General features: G+C 46.5%; 1 protein-coding gene across 6 annotated transcripts in view; it reads right to left on the bottom strand.

The window, feature by feature from the left end:
- Window positions 1-1,686: 1,686 nt before the first annotated feature.
- HIVEP3 (HIVEP zinc finger 3) overlaps window positions 1,687-25,213 on the bottom strand; it is a 422,183-nt gene continuing 398,656 nt past the window's right edge. For 5 of the 6 annotated variants that reach the window (XM_034753789.1, XM_034753788.1, XM_034753785.1 and 2 more), the window contains 2 exons: window positions 14,513-15,579; window positions 7,019-7,915 (listed from right to left, as the gene is read on the bottom strand). In XM_034753789.1, coding sequence (XP_034609680.1) covers window positions 7,019-7,915; window positions 14,513-15,579 — 1,964 coding nt within the window. Of the gene's footprint in view, window positions 7,916-14,512; window positions 15,580-25,213 lie in introns of all 6 variants that reach the window. The other variant, XM_034753791.1, reaches the window with a different exon arrangement.

Genomic DNA, 25,213 nt, shown 5'->3' with positions numbered 1-25,213 from the left:
GCCAAGCCCTCCCACCCCATCCCTCAGCTCTTTTGTCCAGAGTAGCCAACATTAGGGCCAATGCATTCATGCATTCAGAAAGCAATGATCTGGGAAGCCAATCATTCCTGAAATGGACTCTTACAGTTAGATAAGCAGCTGGCTTCACTGGCTGATACCCCCTGGGTTGCATGGCCTTGGGCAAAAAAAGATCTATATCGCTATAAACATACCATCCTGTCTCCTAGCTCCTCTTGCACTAACCTGCAAACTGGCCCAATCAGAATTTTCATGCATGACTGGGGGAGACCAAAGTGCATCCTGATTCCTCTTATCAAGCCAGGCAGGGTCTGGCTCCACTGCGGCAGGCAGCCAGCCTCCCAGCAGGGCGGACAGACTAAAAATACCAGTGTGGCCCTGGCGCTGGGTGGTGACTTGGGCGACTCCTCCCCCACTGGCAGTTTGACTAGACAGAGGGGTTGATGTTCAGGCCCCAAAGGCCTCTCTTAATCTCCCTGGCTGACAGCTGTGTCTGGCACTCCGCCTTGCAGGCCAATTACAGCTGGATCGAACCCTAAAGCTTTGTAACTTGGCTACCCTACAGCTAAGGGGGAGGGGCGGGCTCCGATACACGCCTTCAATAGCAGAAGGGCAGCAAAGCCCAGGAGGGGGAAAGCCTGTCTGGGGTGGTCTGAGGAGCGATGACTCCATGTGACATCATAAAAATGAGCAATGGGACATCAAGGAGGGTTTCTGAAGCAAACAGTCAATCTGACTGTGAAACAGTTTCCCACAGATGGGTTACACGGAGGCTTAAACAAAGCCTTTGGCAATGATCTGTGGGAATCAAGCCTGCCTTGGCCCTTGGCAAGGGGGAACTTGGCGATTTTCTGTGTCCCTGACTATGTGCTGTGCACAGTCTCACCAGCAACATAACGGCGGGGGGGGGGGAGGCCTCCATACTCTGGTTGGGTGCTCTGCAGAGCCCTCAGCAACGGAGCCAACAAAGGTCATAGCGGGCCATGGCCTGCACATATACGCACATATGAAGTCAGTAGGACCAGGCATTGGGATCTAGTAGATGCAGCCCCCTGCTTAAATTACCCCTAGTGGGAACAGACTCCACCCGAGGGCTGTGCACAGACAAGTTACAGGCTTTTTTGTTTTTGAAGAAGGAAATATTGGGTGGGTGAGAAACTTGTGGCTGATTAATGGGCTCCGAACAACGTGTATGTTTTTGGAAGGGAGAAATAATGTACTTAAGTTAAAAACAAATCTGTTCTGTTTCCAAAGGCCCCTAGAGCATTGGATGGACATATCTGAAAAATCAAAGCCAATAAACATTCATGCAGAGTTCATCCCGTTCAGACTACTGCGGCCACTGAAATAGGGTGGAATCCTGGCCCCATTGAATTTGCCATTAACTTCAATAGGGATTTCACCCTAGCATTTAACACGCTGCAGCACGTTCACTTTGCTGCAGCATTTCCTACATTTTGAGGGGGAAATACTGCAAAAGACGACTGTGAAGTTGCTCTACTGCCGTGTGCTCGCTGCTGTGGGGTGTTTCAATGGCAATCTCTTTGTCCTGCGTGTGTGTCTACGCAAGGCCCTTTATCCAGAGTTTGGCTCAGTGATTCTGGAGCCCAAGTCTATGAATGTATAAAATAAAAGTAAAAAATTAAGAACTGCCAGTCACATAAGTGGTGATATGTTGGGACTTTAAAATTTATTCCAACATGCTATTTTTTTAAAAATATGCTCAGACCGAGCAGACAGTCTGGAGCTGTAGTAAAGGCAATATTATACTTGTAAAAACTTCTCATTCACAGTACAGATGTCATTTACAATAAGGGTCACAAACAGCAAATACTGAGTATTTTTTTCCTTTTTTTTTTTCTTCTTGTTTTTTTTACATCAGACTCTGTGCTTTTTACCTGCATTTTTTTTTCCTTTTTTTTTTTTTTTTTGCACTGATATAACCATACAGACATTGCAAGATGCAAATGTAGAAACTGGAGTTAAAATAAAATTACAGGCAAAACTACCAAATTACATTGTACACTGTACATATTTACAGGACCTTTTTTGGAATGTATTGCCATTTTTTAAGAACATATAGAAACTTTCTACAGACTATTCCACTTACAGAATACATACATCTTTTAGAAAAAAAGGCAAATATGTATCTTACATGAGACCATGTATATTAAATTTGCGTACACATTATTATTATTTTTTACATTACATTTACTAAAGTGATCTTAAGTGCCATCATAGTTCAGTAATGAAAACAAATTGGTTTTATGCCATCGGGACTGATTGGTGTGTGTGTGAATAATTTCCAATGTTTGTATTTGTAAATACTGTGCGATAGATGGAATTCTTTTAAAAAAAGAAGACCCGCATGATGAAACCAAGTCAGGAAACGAGAAAGACTGGTGTAAGAACAAGTAAAAGGGCTAGATCAAATTGTACACACACCTTGAGTAAAAATAGTTATAATTGCACAGTTTTGTGTGTCAATGTATTTTGTTTAGATGCTATTTTTGAGGATTTAAAAGAAAAACAAATGAGAAGGGACAAAAGGAATTTAATTAAAACAGGGTTTTTTTGCGGCTTTTCAAGAAGGGGTCGAGGGAAATTAAATACAAAAATATGATCAAATTATAGAGTCTCGATGCCTAAAATTTGGCTCCTTTGGGAGGTCATTCAAAGGCAAGCAGGGCTCTGAGATGCTGAAATACCTTTGAGGCTCTGGGTCAAACTCTCATTGAATTTAATGGGAGTTAGGCCCCAAAATACTTTTGAGGATCAGGGCCTTTACTCCCATTAACTTTTACTGGGCGTTACGAGGCCGAACTGCTATTTGGGTCTGTGACAATCTTCCCCTACACCCAGATTTGGCAAATCAGTAAAGGTGGTCTGATTACTAGAGCTGCTGAGTACCTGCAACTCCTGTCGATTTCAGCAGGATTTGTGAGCACTTAGCATCGATGAATAGCAGATCCCTTTTGTCTAGGTGTCTAACTATGGCTTTAGGAGCCTAACTGCAGGGACCTATGTCTGAAAACGTTGCCCTGTAAGAACAGGTGATGAACACACAACCCCCAGTTGTAAGCAATAAAGCCATAGCTACTGCATCACTAGGTTTAAGAGTTTCCTGTTGTACTTCTTGGGTATCTGGCAATAAACTGACCATTTATAAATAATTTGGGCTGACAATGATCTGCTGCGAGGCTGCAGGATGTGTCTGGGAGCAGACACCGATAGGGCTCAATCCTGAAAGATGTTGAGCTCTCCAGCCCTGATCCAGGAAAGAAATTCAATATGTGCTTTACCTTTAAGTACATGGAAGTAAATGTGACTATTCGCATGCTTAACGTTAAGCACATGCTTAAGTGCTTTGCTTTATTGGACCAAGGCAGAGTGCTCGACACGTTGCATGACTGAGTCCATTGAGAGCAGGGAGAGTCAAATTCTTTCATAAGATGGGTCCTTCACTGACAGATTCTCTCATGGACACAGCCAGACCCATTTGCCACTGAGTAGCACCCCAAGCAATGGCTTCCATGGAAAGGGAACATTAGGGGAACATTCAGCAGCGAGATAAAAGGATAACTGGATCCACGTGAAAAGCCAGCTCTCTGTGGGTCAACATCCAGTACTCCACAGATCACTGGTGCTTCCTGGACCCCAGCCAGGAACCTCGGGCATCGATGAGATTCAGGGACTTTAAAAAAAATACTTTTCCACCTGTTTTTTAATGTATTTGTATTATTCATCTGTGTAGCATGGGATACAAAGTGCCTGTGCGCATATTAACTGACTCCTCCCCTCCAAAAGTAAATCAGGATTTATGCTCCCCTATTTACTGGTGGAGGAATAGACACATAAGAGCCATAGTAAGCGTTCAAGCCTGCAAACACTTCCCAGTGAGCACAGCACTTACTCCTGGGCGTGCACGAGGCGGAGAGTACGAGGCTCGGTAATGGGGACCTGATGTAAACAGGTGCAACTCCACTTAAATCAATGGTGTTGCACCTGTTTACACCTTGTCAGAATATGCTCCAGAGGAGTTGAGTGATTTGCTCAAGGTCACCCTATGATGTAATGGCAGAGCTGGGTTCACAGTTTGGGAATTTCTGTCCTCTAAACCTGTGCTCAAACCAAGAGACCATCATGCTTTGGTGGGGGGCACTGTTTGCCTTGGAGTTTTGGAGCCAAACTAACATGATCATTTTGCTCACACATATCGATGTTGTTTTTCTTTTTCTGATCCTATGTGGCTAATTCTGACCTGCCATAGGCACCTGCTGCACCCAGTAGAGGGAGCATGAGGCAGAATTCCACCCCAATCCTAGCTTCTCCCCGAAAACTACGGGAGATTTGTCACACTGGGAATCCAGGGCAGGCCTGTGGTCTGGGACTTTCTGCCTGTACTCCCCTAGAATTTACAATGGTGCCTGTGTTCACACATGTACATACACGCATAGAGAGTACAGATTACTCCCGCACACGACCAAAAGAAGAAAAACAACAAAAGCAACAAGCTAAGATATTGAGGGAATTGTGTTTTTCCCTCAGAAGTGACAGAAAAAAAACCAAGCTCTTTCCAATGTGCTGACACGTCAAGGGTTAAAATATGGTTAAAAAATAAAGCCAAGCAAATTTGATCTAGCCCAAAGTTAACGTCACATGCACTCAATGTAACCAGATGCTGTGTACAACCACTGCATTATTTCTCTTTATGTACAATTTCAATTATAAAAAAAACAATTAAATACATAAAGCTACCTTGAAATAATGTTAAGAATGTGACAAGGAGAAAGAAAAGAGAGAAGCAGCCATAGCCAGGAAATTCGAAGCTGTATTGTTATGGAGGGAAGGGATGGGTTCAAATGATGCTCATGCACCAGCCCTGATTCCACAGTCCATCCCTGCTCATCACAGCATTTAAACATGTGCTTAATTCCCACTAAAATGAATGGGACGTAACCATGTTTTCCTGAACAGAGATGGTTTGCTGAGTTGGGCCACAATCCTGCAGTGAGATGTGCTTGGGTCTGACTGGAGGATTGGGGGTCAGAGTTATGCAGTGGGGCGGTCGGGGAAAAGGAAAATGAGGTAAAAGTGCTAGTCAGGAATGGAGGGGTCCAGTGAACACTGGTTTAGTTGGTGTCACAATCTTAATGTTATTTCCATGGGATCTTCTTTTGAACTTAATTCCCTTTACACCAAAAGAAAAAATATCACAGAAGTTTATTAAAAACACCTCATATTATTCACCCGTCAGTCGGGAGCAGATCATAGCTCATCAAGTCTGGCAAGGTAATATGTCCTCATTCAGGATTATATTTGATTTATTATTATTTTAAAAAGTGTATTACGTACCCGATAAACTGGACCAGCTCTGAAAGAAGAAAGAACTGGCCCATTGGTTAAATATTTCTATCTTTTTGTTTGTTTTTTTTCTTTAAAAAAAGTGTTTGTACAGATTCCATTGACTGGAAAGCCCTCTGAAGCAGTAAAGAGCCTGCTGTCTATTAGGGGAAATATGCATTGAACGTTTGTATTTTAAAAAGTGTGTTAACACAACAGAGCAGAACGGCTCCATCACGTCTCTCCGTATTTGGTATCACATCTATTGGCAGTAGAGGCCATCGCTCTGGTAGAGATGGTCATATTTAAAAATATGCTATGAAAAAAGTCACTATGCATGCATAACAGGCCAATTTTCATACATTATCCACTCAGTCATCCGAACCTCTGTCTATGAAATACCAAAAAGGCCCCTCCACACAATGTAGGCTAGGTGTCTGCAACACTTCATTTAAATAAGTAAATAAAATAAAATACGCCCTGGAGCCAGCTGTGGGTTACAAAGCCATAGGTGTGCAAATAAAAGAGCACATGAGCTATTTATTGCATCCCTATAACTTTTTCCCTAAAAAGGGCCTCATTGGAATTATTTGGGAAGGCCGAGGCTGTAGAAATATAAATAAAAGTATGGCCAGAAATTGTTTGCAAGGCGAGATTTTATTTTCATTTTGAACCCAGGAGAGAATGGTGACAGAGGGCTTCTATACCCCAGAAAACGGGGCTTCAGGGTGACACGGGCATGACTCTCACTCTTGCAGTGCAAGTGGCACCATTACCAGACTGAGCCCCATAAGAGCAGCCAGCCCCGGAATGTCACTATTAAAGCAAGCCTAAGAATGGCTCTTTTAAAAACCATTAAACGCCATTCCCAGAACTGGTTCTACATTCGATACATCCTTGTTTTCTTGCAGTTAAATCTTTGAAGAACCCTTTTGTCGCTTTTTTAAAAAGTGCTTTTATGGGTCCTGCAGAAGGGAGGTGCGTTCGAGATTTTTTCTTCTTTTTGGAGTGACCTTTGCATTCATTGCTAATGGGCCTCCCATTCTAAAATAAGTGCTAGTTTCATTTACAATTCAGGGTAAACACATTTTCAAATGTAAAGCAGTCGCAACTGTTTAAAGCACAAAGAGGCAACCAGAGTGATGCAAGAAAAAAAAAAGCACTTTGCCAAGAATTAAATAAAGCAGGTAATAAATATGAATCATAAACATCTGTACACAGGAGAAAGGGTTTGTTTTTTTAATCATTTAATCAATATTAAAAAAGATTTTTTTGTTTTTGTTTTCAGTGCATCTTCTTCCCGCTTAAAATGCTTAACCTTTTCCTTTCTGCATCTCTCGAGCATATATGAACACACACCTAAATGGCAAAAAAGACAAGGTCTAACAAACCCCTTTCCAAAAAACTCTAAAAAAATATTCACAGCCTCAAACATTTTTGTACATTTCAAGCAACAAAAGGTATAGAAAAAGGCACAAGTAACTGCATACATGTGGAGATAATACCAGACTGGGACAAAGAAAACCAAGAATCTTCCATGGGTTTGGTCATACACTAGGAGTGCTTCTTATAGCGATGATTATACTAAAGGAAATAGTGTTGAAAATGTCTGTTGATTTACATAGGAAGCCTAGAGGTGGAAGAGATGAATGGAGGCTTAAGTACTTCCTGTATTCTCATCCACCTGCCTTTGAGTTTGACTGAACCGTGTGCGTTCTAAGTGTGGGCTGCTCTTCCTATGGGTTCCCCCTTGGTGACTTGGCTCTCCCGAGAGGTTCCTTCTCCTACCGGAGAACTGGTGGGAGGGTGAATGGCTCAATGAGGGCTCCGACAAGCAGCCGGTGCTGCTGCTTCTGTCCAACGTCTGTGCGGGGAAATCTGAGATGAAAGTGCAGGATGATTCAAAGTAAGTGCTTGAGCTGCCACATTGCTTCTTGCCCGTTTTTTTCAAGGGTTCTTCCCCGCTTGTTGAAGGCTTTGGAGAGTGCTCATAATTTGTGCTCGGACAGTCGGTGGGAGCTGAGCAGCCTTCTTGCTCTGAGGGGCTGCGCTCAGCGTACTTTTTTACCCTGTATTCCTCCTGTTCTGTCTTTTGCTGATGCTCACTAGTCCTCATTTTCTCTTCTAAGTAGCCGCTGCCTTTAAGCTGTGGGGACAGTGTGTATTTAGAAACCTTCGCAGCTGGGGAGACGGATGAAGATTCTTGTGGGACCTGTGGTTCCTTGCCCCTTTCCTCCGCCTGGCTGAATTCTGTGAAGCTGCTGCTGCTATTGCCACCAGGTGAAAAGTATCCTGCTTGCAGTGACACAACTGAATTGGGCATCAAACTGGGATGGGTACTTGGCCTGGCCTGGACCATCTGGATGCCCCCAATTGGAATCATAGGATATGGAGTCCTTGTTAGCTGCTGTGAATGCAACGGAAGATGGCTGAAGACATTCTCTTCCCCTCGGCTCGGAGCATGGACATGTAGTTCATGGGATGCTTGCAAGGGTCTGGAGCAGATAGGCTGTGTGATGCCAGGTGAACATGCTGGACTTCGAGGTTCTATCTTCTGCATTTGAGAGAGAAAAAAGAGCTGAGTCAGTGAGGGTTATAGCTCCTAGGATCAGCAGTCTACAGTACGAGCAACAACTGACTGGCTTTATTACCGTTCTATTGGAATGTAAAGGGAATAGAGATGGGCCTGAGGCATGAAATTTGGTTCTGGACTCAACCATTCACAAAGGCTGGTGGGGTACAGATCTAGGGTTTTGATTCAGGCCCATCTCTGTGTCAGAATCTTTCCCAAAGCTCCCCCATGAGTTTGAAACAGATCAAAAATACCACAAGAATCATAGAATATCAGGGTTGGAAGGGACCTCAGGAGGTATCTAGTCCAACCCCCTGCTCAAAGCAGGACCAATTTCCAACTAAATCATCCCAGCCGGGGCTTTGTCAAGCCGGGCCTTAAAAACCTCCAAGGAAGGAGATTCCACCACCTCCCTAGGTAACCCATTCCAGTGCTTCACCACCCTCCTAGTGAAATAGTGTTTCCTAATATCCAACCTAAACCTCCCCCACTGCAACTTGAGACCATTGCTCCTTGTTCTTTCATCTGCCACCACTGAGAACAGCTGAGCTCCATCCTCTTTGGAATCCCCCTTCAGGTAGTTGAAAGCAGCTATCAAATCCCCCCTCATTCTTCTCTTCTGCAAACTAAACAATCCCAGTTCCCTCAGCCTCTCCTCATAAGTCATGTGCTCCAGCCCCCTAATCATTTTTGTTGCCGTCCGCTGGACTCTTTCCAATTTTTCCACAATCTTGTTGTAGTGTGGGGCCCAAAACTGGACACAGTACTCCAGATGAGGCCTCACCAATGTCGAATAAAGGGGAACGATCACGTTCCTCGATCTGCTGGCAATGCCCCTACTTATACAGCCCAAAATGCCGTTAGCCTTCTTGGCAACAAGAGCACACTGTTGACTCATATCCAGCTTCTCGTCCACTGTGATCCCTAGGTCCTTTTCTGCAGAACTGCTACCTAGCCATTTGGTCCCTAGTCTGTAGCAGTGCATAGGATTCTTCCGTCCTAAGTGCAGGACTCTGCACTTGTCCTTGTTGAACCTCATCAGGGTTTTTTTGGCCCAATCCTCTAATTTGTCTAGGTCCCTCTATATCCGATCCCTACCCTCCAGTGTATCTACCACGCCTCCCAGATTAGTGACATCTGCAAACTTGCTGAGAGTGCAGTCCACACCATCCTCCAGATCATTAATAAAGATATTAAACAAAACCGGTCCCAGGACCGACCCTTGGGGCACTCCGCTTGAAACCGGCTGCCAACTAGACATGGAGCCATTGATCACTACCCGTTGAGCCCGACGATCTAGCCAGCTTTCTATCCACCTTACAGTCCATTCATCCAGCCCATACTTCTTTAACTTGGCGGCAAGAATACTGTGGGAGACCCTATCAAAAGCTTTGCTAAAGTCAAGGAATAACACATCCACTGCTTTCCCCTCATCTACAGAGCCAGTTATCTCCTCATAGAAGGCAATTAGGTTAGTCAGGCATGACTTCCCCTTGGTGAATCCATGCTGACTGTTCCTGATCACTTTCCTCTCCTCTAAGTGTTTCATAATTGATTCCTTGAGGTCCTGCTCTATAATTTTTCCTATATTCTAGTTCTTCTGCTTTTGCCTGGCACTGTGAAGAGCAGTAGAGTGACATTTTTTTAAAAAGAAACCTTAAACCCTAACAATTTCTAAGTACAAAGCAGTGTTTTGAACTGAGTTTGAGTTCTGAGTGATGGACAGGGTCAGGTCTTGTTTTATAGGAACTAATTTGCATGTCCCTAATAATCAACGGTTAAAGACCCTATCATGTTATTTTTCGCCTGTTCATCAGTCCATCTCTAGGTTTCACATAGTTTTCTGACCTATGTCATGTCCAGAAATGGGCTACATTATATATAAATGGATTACCAAGGGGATTATTACAGCTAACCACACAGGACCTCCAAAAGGAAGTGGTGGAATGCTCAACAGATGAGCCTTAAAATTGGGCTGAACGCAGAATTTGAGAATTTACTGCAGGGCACACGCCCCTAGTTATGGTCTGTAGAGAACCAGCTGCTCCCATGATGCTGGTTCTCTGAGAAGAGATTGGAGGCAAAAGGGAAAGTGATAGAAAAAGCAGTCAGTGTAAACAGACAAAATATTTACCATACTGCAGGCAGTTAAACCCCAAACACTTGCCTAAGGTCCCTTCTCCAATGTAAGCTATTGCCAGAGTTGCATGGGGTCATTTGGGGCCTGTTTACACAACAAAGGAAAACCAGAGACTGGCCCATGCCATCTAACTTGGGCTCGCAGGGCTTTGGCTGGGACTCTTGAAGGGTCCTAGAGCCCGGGCTCCAGGCCGAGCCCGAATGTCTACACAGCAGTGAAACAGCCCCGCAGCCCAAGCCCCATGAGCATGAGTCAGCTGGCATGGACCAACCAAGAGTTTTTCTTTGCTGTGGAGACGTACCTTAGGAGAACACAAAGAGAAGGAGGAGGTGGTCTGTGCAACAGCCAAAGAGGGGAAGTGGTTTTCCACACCACTTATGCTTAAATTAAGCCCTATTTGAAGGGTTTAAGTGGTGCGTAGGACCTTGTACCAAGACTTGCACTGGGGAGAATTTCACCCTGATTAAATAGGCTGATCTAATCCTGCACTGGCTAGTCTGAAATGGTTTTTAGATCACTTCCTATGATTCTACGAATACTTCCTTCCTTCCTTCCTAAAGACTAGAGCACTCACTGAACCTTCACTTCCCATTATTTCTAAGTGTCAGTCACACCTGGGATCTCAGAGTGTAGGTGACCTGAGAGGGGCAGCTCACTACCGAGGTCACCGACCACCAGGGGGATGATGTTTTCCTAACAAAGGCACATTGAAATCAGGCCATGCTATATTGTGCTTTATATTGTGACCCTACAGGCTGGGTCAATGGATCTCACTGATTGCTTCCCTATTTAAGCAATCTCTGCCTGGTCGAACTGTCTTTCTGCAGCATTCTGCTGCTGCATACTCCACGGCATGACCGTCCAAAAACCCAGATGGTGCAGGAAAGAGCACACAGTGCTAGCTGTAGGCAGTGGAGAAATGCTCTGCTCTGTGGCTTTGTGCAGCATCTGTTCCCTCAGGTCTATGGATGCTCCTGCCCTACAGCCTCCACTCTCCCTTGCTTATCCCTAAAAATAAACATACCAAAGCCAGAGTATGGATATCAGACACCGGCAGACGACAGTTCCAAACCAGTTGCTTTAGTATCTTGGCCCAGTCTGTGCGTCAAAAGGACTTAAGTGGAAGGGCCTTTTGCTTGGTGTTTCTTTACATCCGCTCCTCATATCTGAAGTCCTACATATGGGGAAACTCTTTGGATTTCAGAGACGGCTGAATGACATTAGGCAGCAATTCGGGCCTCTGCCTGGCCAGCAAACAGTAGGGAATTCGTAATGGAAGCCTTTCAGGGCAGGGACCACGGCTTGGTATATGGTTGTTCAGAACCTAACACAATGGACACTGATTGTTTCCAGGGCCTCTAGGTTGGACTCTAATAAAAAATATTGTAATTATAACACTGGGAGAAATGACACAATAGAGCTCCCTGGTTACTCTCTCTCTGGGACTCCAGATCAAACGCCATTCCTTTATAAGTCAAGAATCTGTTTTTCTAATTGATGTCCCTGCAAACACCACCTTGGGTTGGACAATCCAGCTCTGATCTTTCTGCCTCCTGCATCATCATCAGGAATAACGATTCTGCAGTGAAAACGCAGCTGACAATCTCCGTGATGGCGGGTGAAGCAGAATAGACGCCAGCTCAATCTCTCCTAGCTGCTCTGGTGCTGTTAGTCTAGCGGGAGTGAAAACTTCTGTGTCAGTAAAGCGAGCAGAGGAGACTGGGGGCTGCCCAAAGAGCAGACAATGGACTAAGAAGGGGTCACTTTTCTGATTATAATCACGCTTCAAAGGGACTGGATTATTTACCTCCTTGTTTGCCCAAAGCATCGTTAATGACATAGTCAGTTATGTCATTACAATCTGGGAATCAGGTTTGTCAATTTGCTTAGGCTCGCTGCTGGCTGGAGAGCTACCTCTGCTGTACTGGATTCTAAAATTTCCAAGGGTGATCGTGAACTTGCAGACAGAGAGACAGGGAGGTTTAGAAGCCAGTGCCCCATTTGGGGTCTGTGTGTATAAGTTATATAATAATTGTATGTCTGCTTTCTGCAGCATGAGGATCCATCACAGGAGATTATCTCACAGCGGACTGAAATAGCTGTAAGGTAGGTGAAAGTCAGGGCCTAACCCAGGGGATAGTGTTTGAAGTTATAAAGGAAAAGAATAAAACAAACAAACCCCGAGGGAAATCAGTGCCACATCCCTGATAGGGAAAAACCACTGACAAGGAAAAACACGCACTGAGCTATATGGTTTCTATGAGGAATCCCAGGAGAGTTACTAGGGCAGACTAAACACTTGGAAGGTGGTAAGGTGATAGGGAACAGCCAGCATGGATTTGTAAAGAACAAATCATGTCAAACCAATCTGATAGCTTTCTTCGATAGGATAACAAGTCTTGTGGATAAGGGAGAAGCTGTGGATGTGGTATACCTAGACTTTAGTAAAGCATTTGATACGGTCTCGCATGATATTCTTATCGATAAACTAGGCAAATACAATTTAGATGGGGCTACTATAAGGTGGGTGCATAACTGGCTGGATAACCATACTCAGAGAGTTTTTATTAATGGTTCCCAATCCTGCTGGAAAGGCATAATGAGTGGGGTTCCGCAGGGGTCTGTTTTGGGACCGGCTCTGTTCAATATCTTCATTAACGACTTAGATATTGGCATAGAAAGTACGCTTATTAAGTTTGTGGATAATACCAAACTGGGAGGGATTGCAACTGCTTTGGAGGACAGGGTCATAATTCAAAATGATCTGGACAAATTGGAGAAATGGTCTGAGTTAAACAGGATGAAGTTTAACAAAGACAAATGCAAAGTGCTCCACTTAGGAAAAAAAAATCAGTTTCATACATACAGAATGGGAAGAGACTGTCTAGGAAGGAGTATGGCAGAAAGGGATCTAGGGGTTATAGTCGACCACAAGCTAAATATGAGTCAACAGTGTGATGCTGTTGCAAAAAAAGCAAACATGATTCTGGGATGTATTAACAGGTGTGTTGTGAGCAAGACACGAGAAGTCATTCTTCCGCTCTACTCTGCTCTGGTTAGGCCTCAGCTGGAGTATTGTGTCCAGTTCTGGGCACCGCATTTCAAGAAAGATGTGGAGAAACTGGAAAGGGTCCAGAGAAGAGCAACAAGAATGATTAAAGGTCTTGAGAACATGACCTATGAAAGAAGGCTAAAAGAATTGGGTTTGTTTAGTTTGGAAAAGAGAAGACTGAGAGGGGACATGATAGCAGTTTTCAGGTATCTAAAAGGGTGTCATAAGGAGGAGGGAGAGAACTTGTTCACCTTAGCCTCTAAGGATAGAACCAGAAGCAATGGGTTTAAACTGCAGCAAGGGAGGTCTAGGTTGGACATTAGGAAAAAGTTCCTAACTGTCAGGGTGGTTAAACACTGGAATAAATTGCCTAGGGAGGTTGTGGAATCTCCGTCTCTGGAGATATTTAAGAGTAGGTTAGATAAATGTCTATCAGGGATGGTCTAGACGGTATTTGGTCCTGCCATGCGGGCAGGGGACTGGACTCGATGACCTCTCGAGGTCCCTTCCAGTCCTAGAATCTATGAATCTATGAGTTCTGTAAGGGCTCTCTATCCCCAGAACACTCTCCCCAGGCTCACATCAGACAGCAACGTAGCTGCACTGATTGACTTCAGTGGGGTTATGGCCTGACTTACACCAGTATAACTTAGGGCTTGTTCACACAAGGGCTTATTTATGAGGGGAGGGATAGCTCAGTGGTTTCGAGCATTAGCCCGCTAAACCTAAAGTTGTGAGCTCCATCCTTGAGAGGATCTGGGGCAAAAATTGGGGATTGGTCCTGCTTTGAGCAGGGGGTTGGACTAGATGACCTCCTGAGGTCCCTTCTAACCCTGATATTCTATGGATTCACATCATACAGTTTCAAAGTAGGAAATTTTTAGTCTGAGCCAGCAGGGTCTACATGGCCTGTTAGTGTGCAACACACTACTGCACACTACAATTTACCCCTCTGCAGTTCAGACTAACACACCACGTAGACAAGCCCTTAGAGGAGATCCAGGCACTTACAGAGTTTCTGTGGAGAGATGGCAGTAGCAGTGGAGGTGGGAGATTTCTCTACAAACCGCATGACCTAATTAATCTATATGTATGGGAGAAACACACTAACATCCTTTACATGTAGGATGTGATGTGTCCAGCAGAGGAAGAATTAATTGGTTTTTTTTGACCCAATGGGAAAAATACCTAGTTGGTCTGAGAAATCGAGTGAGATGAAAAGCCCAAATAAATGTTTCTCAACAGTTAACGTAACGGAGCTGGCTGGAAGTCTAGATGGGATTAATAACAGCGACAAGACCTTTCACCTTTACTTTTCATGAAAGAAAATCAAAGGATTTACAAAGATGAATAGAAAATATGAACACAGAAGAAGAATTGAACTTACCAACTTGGACTCATATAGATCTGCACTTTTGCCAAGGAACCTGTGAGGTAGAGGCATTGAAGCTAATATTCCATGCTGGACTTTTAATGAGCTTTGAACTTGGTCATCTGCAGCTAATTTGCTACTACAAGGCAAGTCCTCTTTCCCTGGGGATGGATATCTAGAAAGTGACTCTGAACAGACTGGAGGCAACATTTTCTTCAGTGATAAATATCTGACTGACGACATCTCTTTGCTGGGAGACAAATGCCTCACAGGGGAGACCCCCCTCTCTGGTGGGAGGTACGTTCTTGGGGATAACTCTCTTCTTGGGGAAGGGTGCCTGCTGGGTGACAGCTCAAGCCTTGGTGACACACATCTCAGTGGAGATGCCTCCCTTCTTGGCGACATGCGCTGACACGGTGACATCCCTCTCCCTGGAGACAGGCACCGTAGCGAAGACATTTCTCCAGTTGGCGAGAAACGTTTAGGTGAAGTTTCATTTTTGGTTAACAAGTGCTTTCTAGCTAGCATTGGCCTGCTGCCGCCACCACCACCACCACCAGAGTCCTTGCCTGGAGACCATTTCTTTCTTGGGGAGGTGTCTTTTGAGGTTGACAGGTCCATAGCTAAGAACATGTGATGCTTTGTGACAGATTCCCTTTCAGCAGAAGCCAAATGTTCACTGGAGGTCAAAGCTGGCCTATGGAGACTCAAGAAGCTGTGGCAAACAGCAACTTCACTACTGTCTGCTGACCATTGTGTTTCCAGCCCTGAGGAGGTGGTCTGGTGGCCCCTGCCTACTTGCTGGTTGCTGGAGACAATATCTTGTGTTGAAGACAATGCTGCCCCGGTGCATTCCTCTGGAGCAGATGGAGAGCTGCCCGAAGAGTGCATTGGAAGGGAGGTATGTTTCGCTTCTGAAAACTTTAAAGGTGGCTCATCTTGGCTCTCCTCTTCCTCCTCATCTTCATCATCTTCATTGTCATCGTCATCGTCAGATTCCTCTAGGTCTGAAAACTGGTGCTCCTCAATAGGCTCGGATCCCTCCCTCCCTTCGGAATCTTGGAATAGGTCTTCACTGGTTCCTGGAAAAAAACAAAATGGGAAACAATCCATCAAACATGCAAAATAGACACAACTATATTGAAATAATCAACTTCTGTGTTAAACTCTGAGTGCTCAAAGGAGCTCTGAGTGTACTAGATGAAGAAGGGATATTTTTGCTGTCCAAACCCTTATCATCGTGTGTCTGATGCTTGCAACCTCTTCTTCTCTGACCTTGATGTCTGCAGTCCTCACCCCCCGTCATTCATTCAAAAGGCTGCTGCTCAAATCACCTTTCTGGCTCATTGCTTGGACCAGCCTCCCATCATTTGCATTCGTCTGCTGGCTGTTCCCCACCACCTCAAACACAACCCATTTGCTTTAAGGCCCCTTCACAATTTAGCCCCTCCATAGCTCAGTGACCTAGTATTTTGGCATAACACTGACCCCCGCCTCTGCTCGGCCAGCAGCCATCATGTCTGCTGCTCCCTCAGACACCTCCAGGCATTCTCCCGTGCCTCCCGTTAGGAATGGGAAAAGCTCGCTGATAAGAGCCACAACGCCATGACTTTCTCTTCCTTTAAGTCCCTCTTCAAGACTTTCCTCTGCCATGGTGCCTACAAAGCTCTAGCAGCTGGCAGTGGCTAGGCAGGTGGAAATCTGACACGTCTCTACCAAATGCTTATCTCACTCATCTCCTCACTCCCAGCAGGGGCCTGTGGACATAACTAGAGCTGGGTGGATTTTTTTTTTAATTCTGTCAACATTTCAAACATCAGAATTGCCCCTTCCCAAACACACAAAAACCAGGGGGAAACTGTAAAAAAAGTCCGTGAATTTTCCCCTCCCCGTTTTTTGACCAGTTCTAGTCATAACTTAGACGGTGAGCTGTCTGGCGGAGGCTGTTTCTACATCTCTGTCGGATGCCTAGCAGCATAAGGCTCTGGTCCTTAACCTGACACCTAGATGCGGCTGCCAACACCAATAAAATAACTACATTAATAGCACTGAGCGTGTGAGAGGTGCTGGATAAAGCGCACATTCTAACTGCCATGGGCTACAGTCACAAAGGAACCTAGACACCTAGAAAATCACCAGGATTCACAAAGCCTCAGTTAAAAGAACAGGAGTACTCCTGGCACCTTAGAGACTAACAAATTTATTAGAGCTGCTACTCTGAAACCTGTCAAAGCCTGAGTTAGGTGCTCAGGCTTCCTAGACAAGGATGGGAGGCAGATAGGTGCCTAAGACTAGGATCCATCAAAACCAGCATGCTAGGCAGGGAGCCACCTAAGGGGTGAGGGATAGCTCAGTGGTTAGAGCATTAGCCTGCTAAACCCAGGGTTGTGAGTTCAATCCTTGAGGGAGCCACTTTGGGAACTGGGGTAAAAATCTGTCTGGGGATTGGCCTCGCTTTGAGTAGTGGGTTGGACTAGATGACCTCCTGAGGTTTCTTTTAACCCTGAGATTCTATGATTCTAAGCAAGCCAATGAGAGGGGAGTTTGGCATCTCATTCTGGGCTGGAGGGAGGTGCATCCCTCTGCTGTAAGCCCTTGCTCTGAGTCAGGCACCTCAGGAATTTCTTGCAAGACTGGGGGGGAGAGGGGTAACACCTTCCTCATAACTTTTAGGCCAGTTGTTAGGGGGAGAAGGAACTGAGCAGGAATATTCACATGTGTCAGCCTCACTATCTTCTATTGAAGCGCAGGGCCAGCGCCAGCTTTTCTGCTACCCCAAGAGGCAAAAAAAAAAAAAAAAGTGGCAGCACTTTGGCGGCAGCTCAACTGCACCGCTTCTTCTGTGGCAGTTCGGCGGCAGTTCGGCAGCAGGTCCTCTCTCTCTTCCTCTTCGGCGGCAGTTCGGCAGCGGGTCCTCTCTCTCTTCCTCTTCGGCGGCAGTTCGGTGGCAGCGCAAAGAGGGAATGAGGGACCCGCCGCCGAATTTCTGCTGAAGACCCGGACGTGCCGCCCCGATACCGGACAGAGTGCCACCCTTTGAATTGGCCACCCCAAGCACCTGCTTGCTAAGCTGGTGACTGGAGCCGACCCTGTTGAAGCGGTTTCACTTTGAATACACAGAGAGTTATCTGAGCACTGGCTCCAGGTGAGAGCTTTACCCAGCAGGCTACAGAGTCATTCTCATGCCTGCTTTTGCTTTCTCTGATCCACACCAGGATATCCCACAGTCCAGTGGCTATGAGAGAGATGGCAGAACCCTCTTCAAATTCCTTTTCCTCATCGGGCAGAGGGGAGACTTGAACCAGGGGTCTCCCACATCCCAGCTGAGTACCCTAACCACTGGGCCTCTGCTCCCCCCGCAAACCCTGTCCCCCCATTTTGTGTGAAGTTAGGCATGTCTACCATAGTGGGCCGTGCAGGCAAGTTAGGCGCAGGAGCACCTATCTTCCTCTGGTCCACGCACCGCACAGGAGCTTAGTGTCTGGGTGCCCAAAGTGAAGCAGCAATGCACATGTCCAGCAGCAGAGACACGGGCGCCTAGGGAACTTTCGCTGCAAAAACATAGGCTCCAAGGAAGTTTAGGCACCTCCGGGGCTCGGTGGCAGCTAAGGGGGTCTTGTGAATACCACCGGTACCTAAATCTGGGACTTAGTGTCACTATGCTTCTAAATCCCTGCTGCCCTCTGCTAAGAATGTTTTCATCTCTGGGCCATGGCAGTGAAACGTGTTGGCAGGAGACAGGAGCTGTTTTCGAAGAGATCCCTAGGAACCGCCACTGGATGTCACTATTGCTCAACCCAAATACAACCCAAGCAGGACTTTCCTAGGACAAGCTCTAGGCTATCTGAATATTAACATTCTCAGTTTCTCAGGCTCTTTGTGTGCCAGACTACATGAAGAAAATCAGTGTCTCTTTGCTAGTTCATGTTTGCTGACTATCTTCAGTAGGTCTCTCTGTGGTTAGTTCCCAGCAATTTCACAGACACCTGTGTGAACTGACTAACTGCAGGATTCCTGGACTCCTTTTCCACTAGGTTCAGATGAGGACACCCTGTTTCTCACCTGATCAAATCGATGTTAACTGAAACAGCATTTCATCTAATGCTGCCATCTACCAACCAGTCAGAGCAGCTGGAGAGCTAAGCAGAGCGAAAGGTCAGGCCAGACCACTCCTGACCACACCAGGTGGGTTGCCACAGCTAGAGCTGGCCAAACAATAAGAAGCCGCTCTGATCCATGGATAAAAGACCCCAGTTCAGGTTACTGTGGGTTGTGGGCTCTGATCTGTGGTTCTTAAGTATTCAGCAACTCTCAGGTGCTGTGAAAAAGGGCACGCATTTTAGCACAGATGATTATTCATCCTAAAAAATCATACTGAAAAGTGCATCATTGGTTCTTCTGTTATTTAAAAAGTTTCAGCTGTCCAGTCAGAAAGCAGAAACATTACCATGTGACTTAGGTGACCAGTCACACAATATGTGTAGTGAATAGTCAAAGTGAACAGCTCACAACCATGAGGCTGGCCATTACCCGGTGAGACACGAGGGGTAATGAACGTGTTAGCTGAAATCACGATCTGGCTCTGGATTATTTGCTAATCCTGAAAGGAGCTAAATTCATTACAAGTATTATTCGAAATGAATAGTTCAACCAGCTCCAGTCAGAACCATGTGTATTTCTTGCCCTGAAAGGGAAAACATTTCACAGCCAGATCTAGGAGTTAGTTACTTCCTCTACTCTAACGACTTTATGTTACGCACAAGTTTAGAACTGGCAGACAGTGGTGGCCAAAGTGCACCCCGCTGTTAGCTTCCAGTCCCTAGGAATCTTCGTGCTGGGCTGTTTGGTTTCCTGGCATGACAGAATAATAGACAGACACTGACAGTATCCGGTGAGCACAGCACGGTCAGCAGTACAAAGCTAGGGTAAAGCTAATCCATTTCCATGTGGTGGAGTCCACATTTGCCACACAGGAACTATCTGAATGAGTGACATTTGGGGGAGCCCAAGTGGATTTTGCTGTGCCCTCCTGACATGTTCCCACTGTGCAGAAAGAAAGCTTCAAACTCAGCCAAAGGCCAGAGCATTTCACAAGAGAAATCTGATCCTCCGAACTCAGCGGGCCAGAGAATGGCAGAGGGAAAAGCTGGAAGGGCATTTTATGACAATGTGTCTGGGCAGTGACACATATCAGTGGATGCCTAGAGCATATGGGCTTGATTCTCCACTCTGTATTGCTCGTCGAATTACACCAGGGTAAAATTCGCGTGAAAGAGCAGAGGATCGGACCCAGAGTCTCCTTTTATGTAACGGGAAAAGTCCTCTATTTCTCCTGTCCCTTAAATAGAAATAAACCCACAGAACAGAAATAAACACAGCCAGTTTTAGGAATGGATGGCAAAGAGAGTGCAGAGAGTCCTCCTAGAATAGCTCATTGCAAGTGGAAATGGGTGGGCAATTGGATGGGCCAGCCCTTGAATGGTTCTGTCCTGATCTCCCTCGAAAAGAAGAGAAAGACAGTCTCTGACTACACAGAAAAATGCTCGTTCCGACTCACTGCCCTGCCAGCAATGGAAGCTATGTGATCGTGAGAAAATCTGGGATGTGGGATAGAGCTAAGATCTTTAAATTTCATGTGGAGGCAAGTGTTAAGACTTCTCTGCATCCTTCCTCCTCTTCCATCCATCAGTCCATCCCCCAGCACTTACAGGATCGTCCATGATTTTCGAGCCCTTTGCAAGGATGCTAGATTCTGCATTTCTGAGCCTCAGGTCTCTTTAGTCATGACGCAGAATGCGTTAAACTTCGGCAAAAGCCCAGGAATTGTTTGCTTTTACCAAAGAAAAAACTCCCTGAGTTGCTCTGACACCAAGCCTTCCCATTTTCACCTTTACACATTCTTTCCCTGTCCCCTTTACACAAACACAAATGGGAGGAAGCGGAGACTGTATATTTGTTGTAATTCTAAAATTACACGGATTGTCTGCATAATGCAATAACGTCCAGACAGCTCCACATTCCAGCCAGCAGCAATGCAGCCAACATCAACAAATGGAGGAGGATTCCATTCGGAAAACTAATGGATTCCGACCCCTGTGCTTTCCTGAGTCTAGGCAGGTCCTTTCCCTCGCCGAGCTTAGCAGGTGTCCAGGAACTGTGTGCTCATTCACAAACAGGCACGGACACATGATTTAATGAGGGGAGACGAGGCCTCCCAGCTGACACTCACTCCAAACGTCTGCTAAGCATTCTCCCAGGTGACCTCTGGGGGAAAGGCCGATTTTCAGCAGGGTTTTTGGTTTAATGGTATTTTTTAAAAATGAGACGAAAGGCGGAGACAAATGCAGCCTTCTCGTCTGCTGAGTGCGTTCCTTTTCCTAAGCAGAATAGTCCTTTCAGCTTGCAGCCTTGAATGGCTTTAGAACAGCTCACACACTGTGCTGCTCACAATACGTTACTATTAACCCTCTATGATCGGAGCAATGAATGACTGAATGAAATAATTACTGAAAGCAGTCCCTTGAATGCCTGAATTGAGCTCGCGCAGTTCTGGCCTTTGCAGCCTACAATTATCTGCTACACAAATAGGATTTCTGATTTGCAGGTTTTTAAAAGCTTCACACAATTAATATGATTCATTAGTTCTAATTTACTATAATGAAAAGGTTTACAATAATCCTTGTGCTTTCAGAGTGTCGTGCAACCAAAATTTCAGTAGTAACTGTCTCCTCTGCGATCATGCTTTGATCTGAGTAAGAATCACCTACAGGTAGTATAACAGCAGGGGGAGATTTTAAGAAGCCATCAGTTAATCAATTATTCTAAGTGAGTTAACAGACTGAAGGAAACCTCCAGCAATCTGACACTGGAGCAGACTTCCGCAGGCTAACAGCGCACTAACACTTTTCCCCTGGGATTATCACTGGCAAATCCTAGACTGGGTTTTTTTTTCCTGGACCTGCTCCCCCCACTCTGAACTCTGGCACTGCCCCCGCCAAACAAAGAATGCCGCGGCATGAACGAAAGGCTGCTTTTAAGAGCAGGACAAAACTCTAAAGCATAGTCAGATTTAAAGGAAAGAAAAGCATCCGTTTCGGCAATGTAACCTGCACCAGCAGCAAGGGGATAAAAAGCCATCGTGCTTCCTCTGCCTATAGACCACCTTGGTATGGGGGGAAACCAGCAGCTTCCCTCCTTAGGAGTAACGGGACTGTGTTTCACTTTAAACCACATTAACAAACCTCATCACATTTATTAAAACGATTCTCTCAAAAAACCTCTTAAAATTCTCCCTCCCTCCACTGCTTGCCACTTGTCTGCCTGCATGTGGGTCTCCTATCATAGGTGAAACCAGTGATCCCTGGGGAATTGAGTCCCCTGTGTATATAGAGAGACCGAATCTGATCCTTGGTACCCCTGTGTCAACCCACTGAAACTAGTGGACTTACAATGGATTTACACCTGTGTAACTGGGATCAGAGTCTGGCACACAAGGTGTAGAGTGGTTGAGTGCCTTGCGCATGGGATGCGGAGCTAGGAACTCCTAATCCTAATTGTGATGCCTTCTTTCTGTGTGGCCTCGTGAAGGTCATGGACACACCTACCCTCAAGGGTGCTGTGATTCATGAAGGTCTGTGCAGAGATTTGAGCCACGTCCTACAGAGCTACACTCTTTTGCACTAAACCTTTGCCCCATGAAAATATCTGTACAGTGACAATTTAACAAAGTCAACCAGTTCCCCATGAACATACAGAGATGTGAACGTGGTATCCTGAGTGCTAGTTTAAAAATGAGCAGACATGAATTTAAACCGTTGTACAGTATGTATTATCACCATTGTTAGCAGATTCCTCAGGATGGGCCTACTTCTGCTCTAAAACATCATGGGAACCAGTGGAATTCACACTGGTGTAAATTCAACCCAGGGCCTTATTAAAACAGTATCTTCACCAAACACAGAAGACTTCAGCCCACATCCCCGCAAGGGTGAGGGTGGCCTGGTGCCCAGACACCCGAAGTCCAGTTACTGCAGGTGGGGAGGTAACGGGCCATTACTTGCGCCAGCCCCTACTCAGCCGGGGCTGCCCCCGACCTGCGTCGGGCGGCTGCAGCTCACAGCCCTGGCAAAGCAGGTGAGTCCCTCCTGACCTGGGCGGGGGCAGGGTGGGAGGAAAAAAACAGCGAGTTATGGGGGAGAGGGGAAAAGAGGAGTGGAGGGGGCGGAGCCTTGGGGGAGGAGGCGGGGCAGGGCCTCGGGGGGGAACAGGCGGGTTCTGGCACGCCTGCTGGAGTGTCTGGTTTTTAAATATTACCAAGTTGGCAACCCTAATTAACACTCATGTGGTGCCTTTGTGAAGACTGGGCTCCCCAGAGGGCTCAATTTCTAGATCTTCCAATGACAGCTTCTGACTTTGAGTAAATTTCCAGGCCGGACAATAAAGTAAAGTATTGGCCACCATGAGCCTGCTGGTTTAGGGAAGTGACTCAGCAAGCTGTAAAGGGGGTGTAAAGACTGGTTGCCGTGAGGGCAGCAGTCAGGGAGCCTTCGGCGGCTTGCCTGCGGGAGGTCTGCTGGTCCTGCGGCTTCGGCGGCAATTCGGCGGCGAGGACGCCGAAGCCGTGGGACCGGTGGACCTCCCGCAGGCAGGCCGCCAAATCCGTGTTACCAGTGGACCTCCCAAAGGCATGCCGCCGGAAGCCTCCTGACTGCCGTGCTTGGGGTGGCAAAATACATAGAGCCGCCCCTGCTTCCAGGGTACCTGGGGAAGGGCACCTGGATAGTCTGGTGACTGGCATTCTAGAAATACATGGAGGGAGGGATGTGTGGCAGGAGGAGGAGGATTAAGTTACAGCCAGCTAGGGCCACTTTACTCCTGAATGGGGTTTTAATGGTCTTTAACTTACACGCCTTGAGTTGATTCACTAACTAATGAGTTGATGAATTTTCCTGAGTGTCCCTGTGTAGACATGGCCTAAGGACAAACTCTGCAAGGGTTACCTCCCTAGGTTACCTAAAGGAGAGCTTTAGCCTGCAAGGCTCTATCTTCAGGGAACAACTCCTGTTTCCAACACGGGCTTGTGGAGAAATGTGCTCAGTGCCTGTTCATTACCTATGAAATTACCTATGAAATGGGAAGCATCGCATGTGACGCTCTCTGTGCCCCGGGAACCCACCCTCTTCCCAATAAAGCTTCTGGGGGACCTGACTTCTGGGGAGCTCAGTGAGAATAAGCACTCTTTGTTGTTCCTGCTGAGTTAACATTCCACTGGCTCACAGCAACCTCTCCAGAGCTTGTTCAGTTGACCAGGGCTTAGTAAAAATAACAGTAGCACCATGTGTTTTATAAGGCTCAAGTTAAGCCACAGTCAACAAACCCTTGTGGGCTGTGGCAAGGCCGGGGGAATCAGACTGGCTCAGGCTGGGAGGGGGCATTAGAAGGGGAAGGAGAAATGCTAAACGCAGTTGCAAGGGCTGCTCTGGTGATGGAGGTTAGTGGGTGGGCAGCAGGAAGAGGTCAGCGGTGTCCCATCAGCTCTGCAAAGCTTTGTGAACGGAGAACGACATGCTGACCTAGCAGACTGTCCTGAAGCTCTGTGCTCCATCGGGGCAAACCCCACAGTGGAAGGGAGATGCGTATGATTTCTCCCCCTCTGTATTTAAACTATATTTACTGTCTATACAAATGACCCACTGACAACAATCCCCAAATCCCACCGGCACTCCGAGACATCTGCCATCCCTGAAGGCTTCTTCACACTCATCCCTGCACTGAGCCTCCAGCCCAGGCTACCGAGAGCCTCACTAAAGGAAACAGAAAAACAATCATAAAAACATCTAACGGCTCCCAAAGAGCTCGTAATCTAACCTTCCGCAGCTGTCGGAGCTCAGCCTCCAATCACTTGGGTAAAATAGCCTTCTGTAGCTCACACAGCTAAGTGTACGTTAGACTTTCCCTAGTTCTTTCTGCTCCCCTCTTGGAGATCTCTCACCTTGCCCTCGACATTTCAGAGCTGTCACAGTAAATGTAGTAAAAGGGGTTAGGGGGAAACGATGTGTAAAGCCATGGGAGCGTCATTTACAGTGGGCAGGGGGATATACCTGCCCCTGAGGGGTTGGAGGCCCGAGGGGCTGGGGGAATTGGGTCCTGCCCCCAGGGGATGGGAGGCCCTGGGGAGGTGGATCCTACCTCTGGGGGGCCTGGATGGATGGGTCCTACCCTAGGCAGGTCCTCGGGAGGGGTTGGGTTCTGCCCCCAGAAGGGGTGATGGAGAATGAGCCCACACTCACCTGCAGCTGTGGCTCCAGTCCCTCGCCAGGACACTCGGGTTTGGCACATACACCCCCCGTCATGACAGAGCGGCATGAATGAGCGGCACTGTGACCCCACGTGCCAGGTCACAACACCCCGAGCGGGGAGCTGGTCCCAGTTGCAGGAACAGGAGCTGCTGCTGCGAGGTGAGTTTATTAAAATCAGGGACACAAAGAGAAGTCCTGGGCAAACCTCACAGTATCCGTGACAAACCTGCAGCCCTACTCATGCTTCAAACAGAAGGCCGTAGTTTTCAGGGCTGCAGCCCGCTGCTCTGATGCTCCTCAGACACACAGGGAAGAAACCTGCTTATTGGGCCGAAGTCAGTGAAACTCAGCGACAGACCCCGTGGAGCAAGGGAGACACTGCTGTACTAAAGAAGCTTAGGTGGTTCAGAGGAACACG

Source organism: Trachemys scripta, chromosome 20 (assembly GCF_013100865.1).
Source record: "Trachemys scripta elegans isolate TJP31775 chromosome 20, CAS_Tse_1.0, whole genome shotgun sequence".
Taxonomy (NCBI): Eukaryota; Metazoa; Chordata; order Testudines; family Emydidae; genus Trachemys; species Trachemys scripta.
The sequence above is the reverse complement of the archived record's forward strand: the minus strand, read 5'-3'. Positions and strand labels throughout refer to the sequence as shown.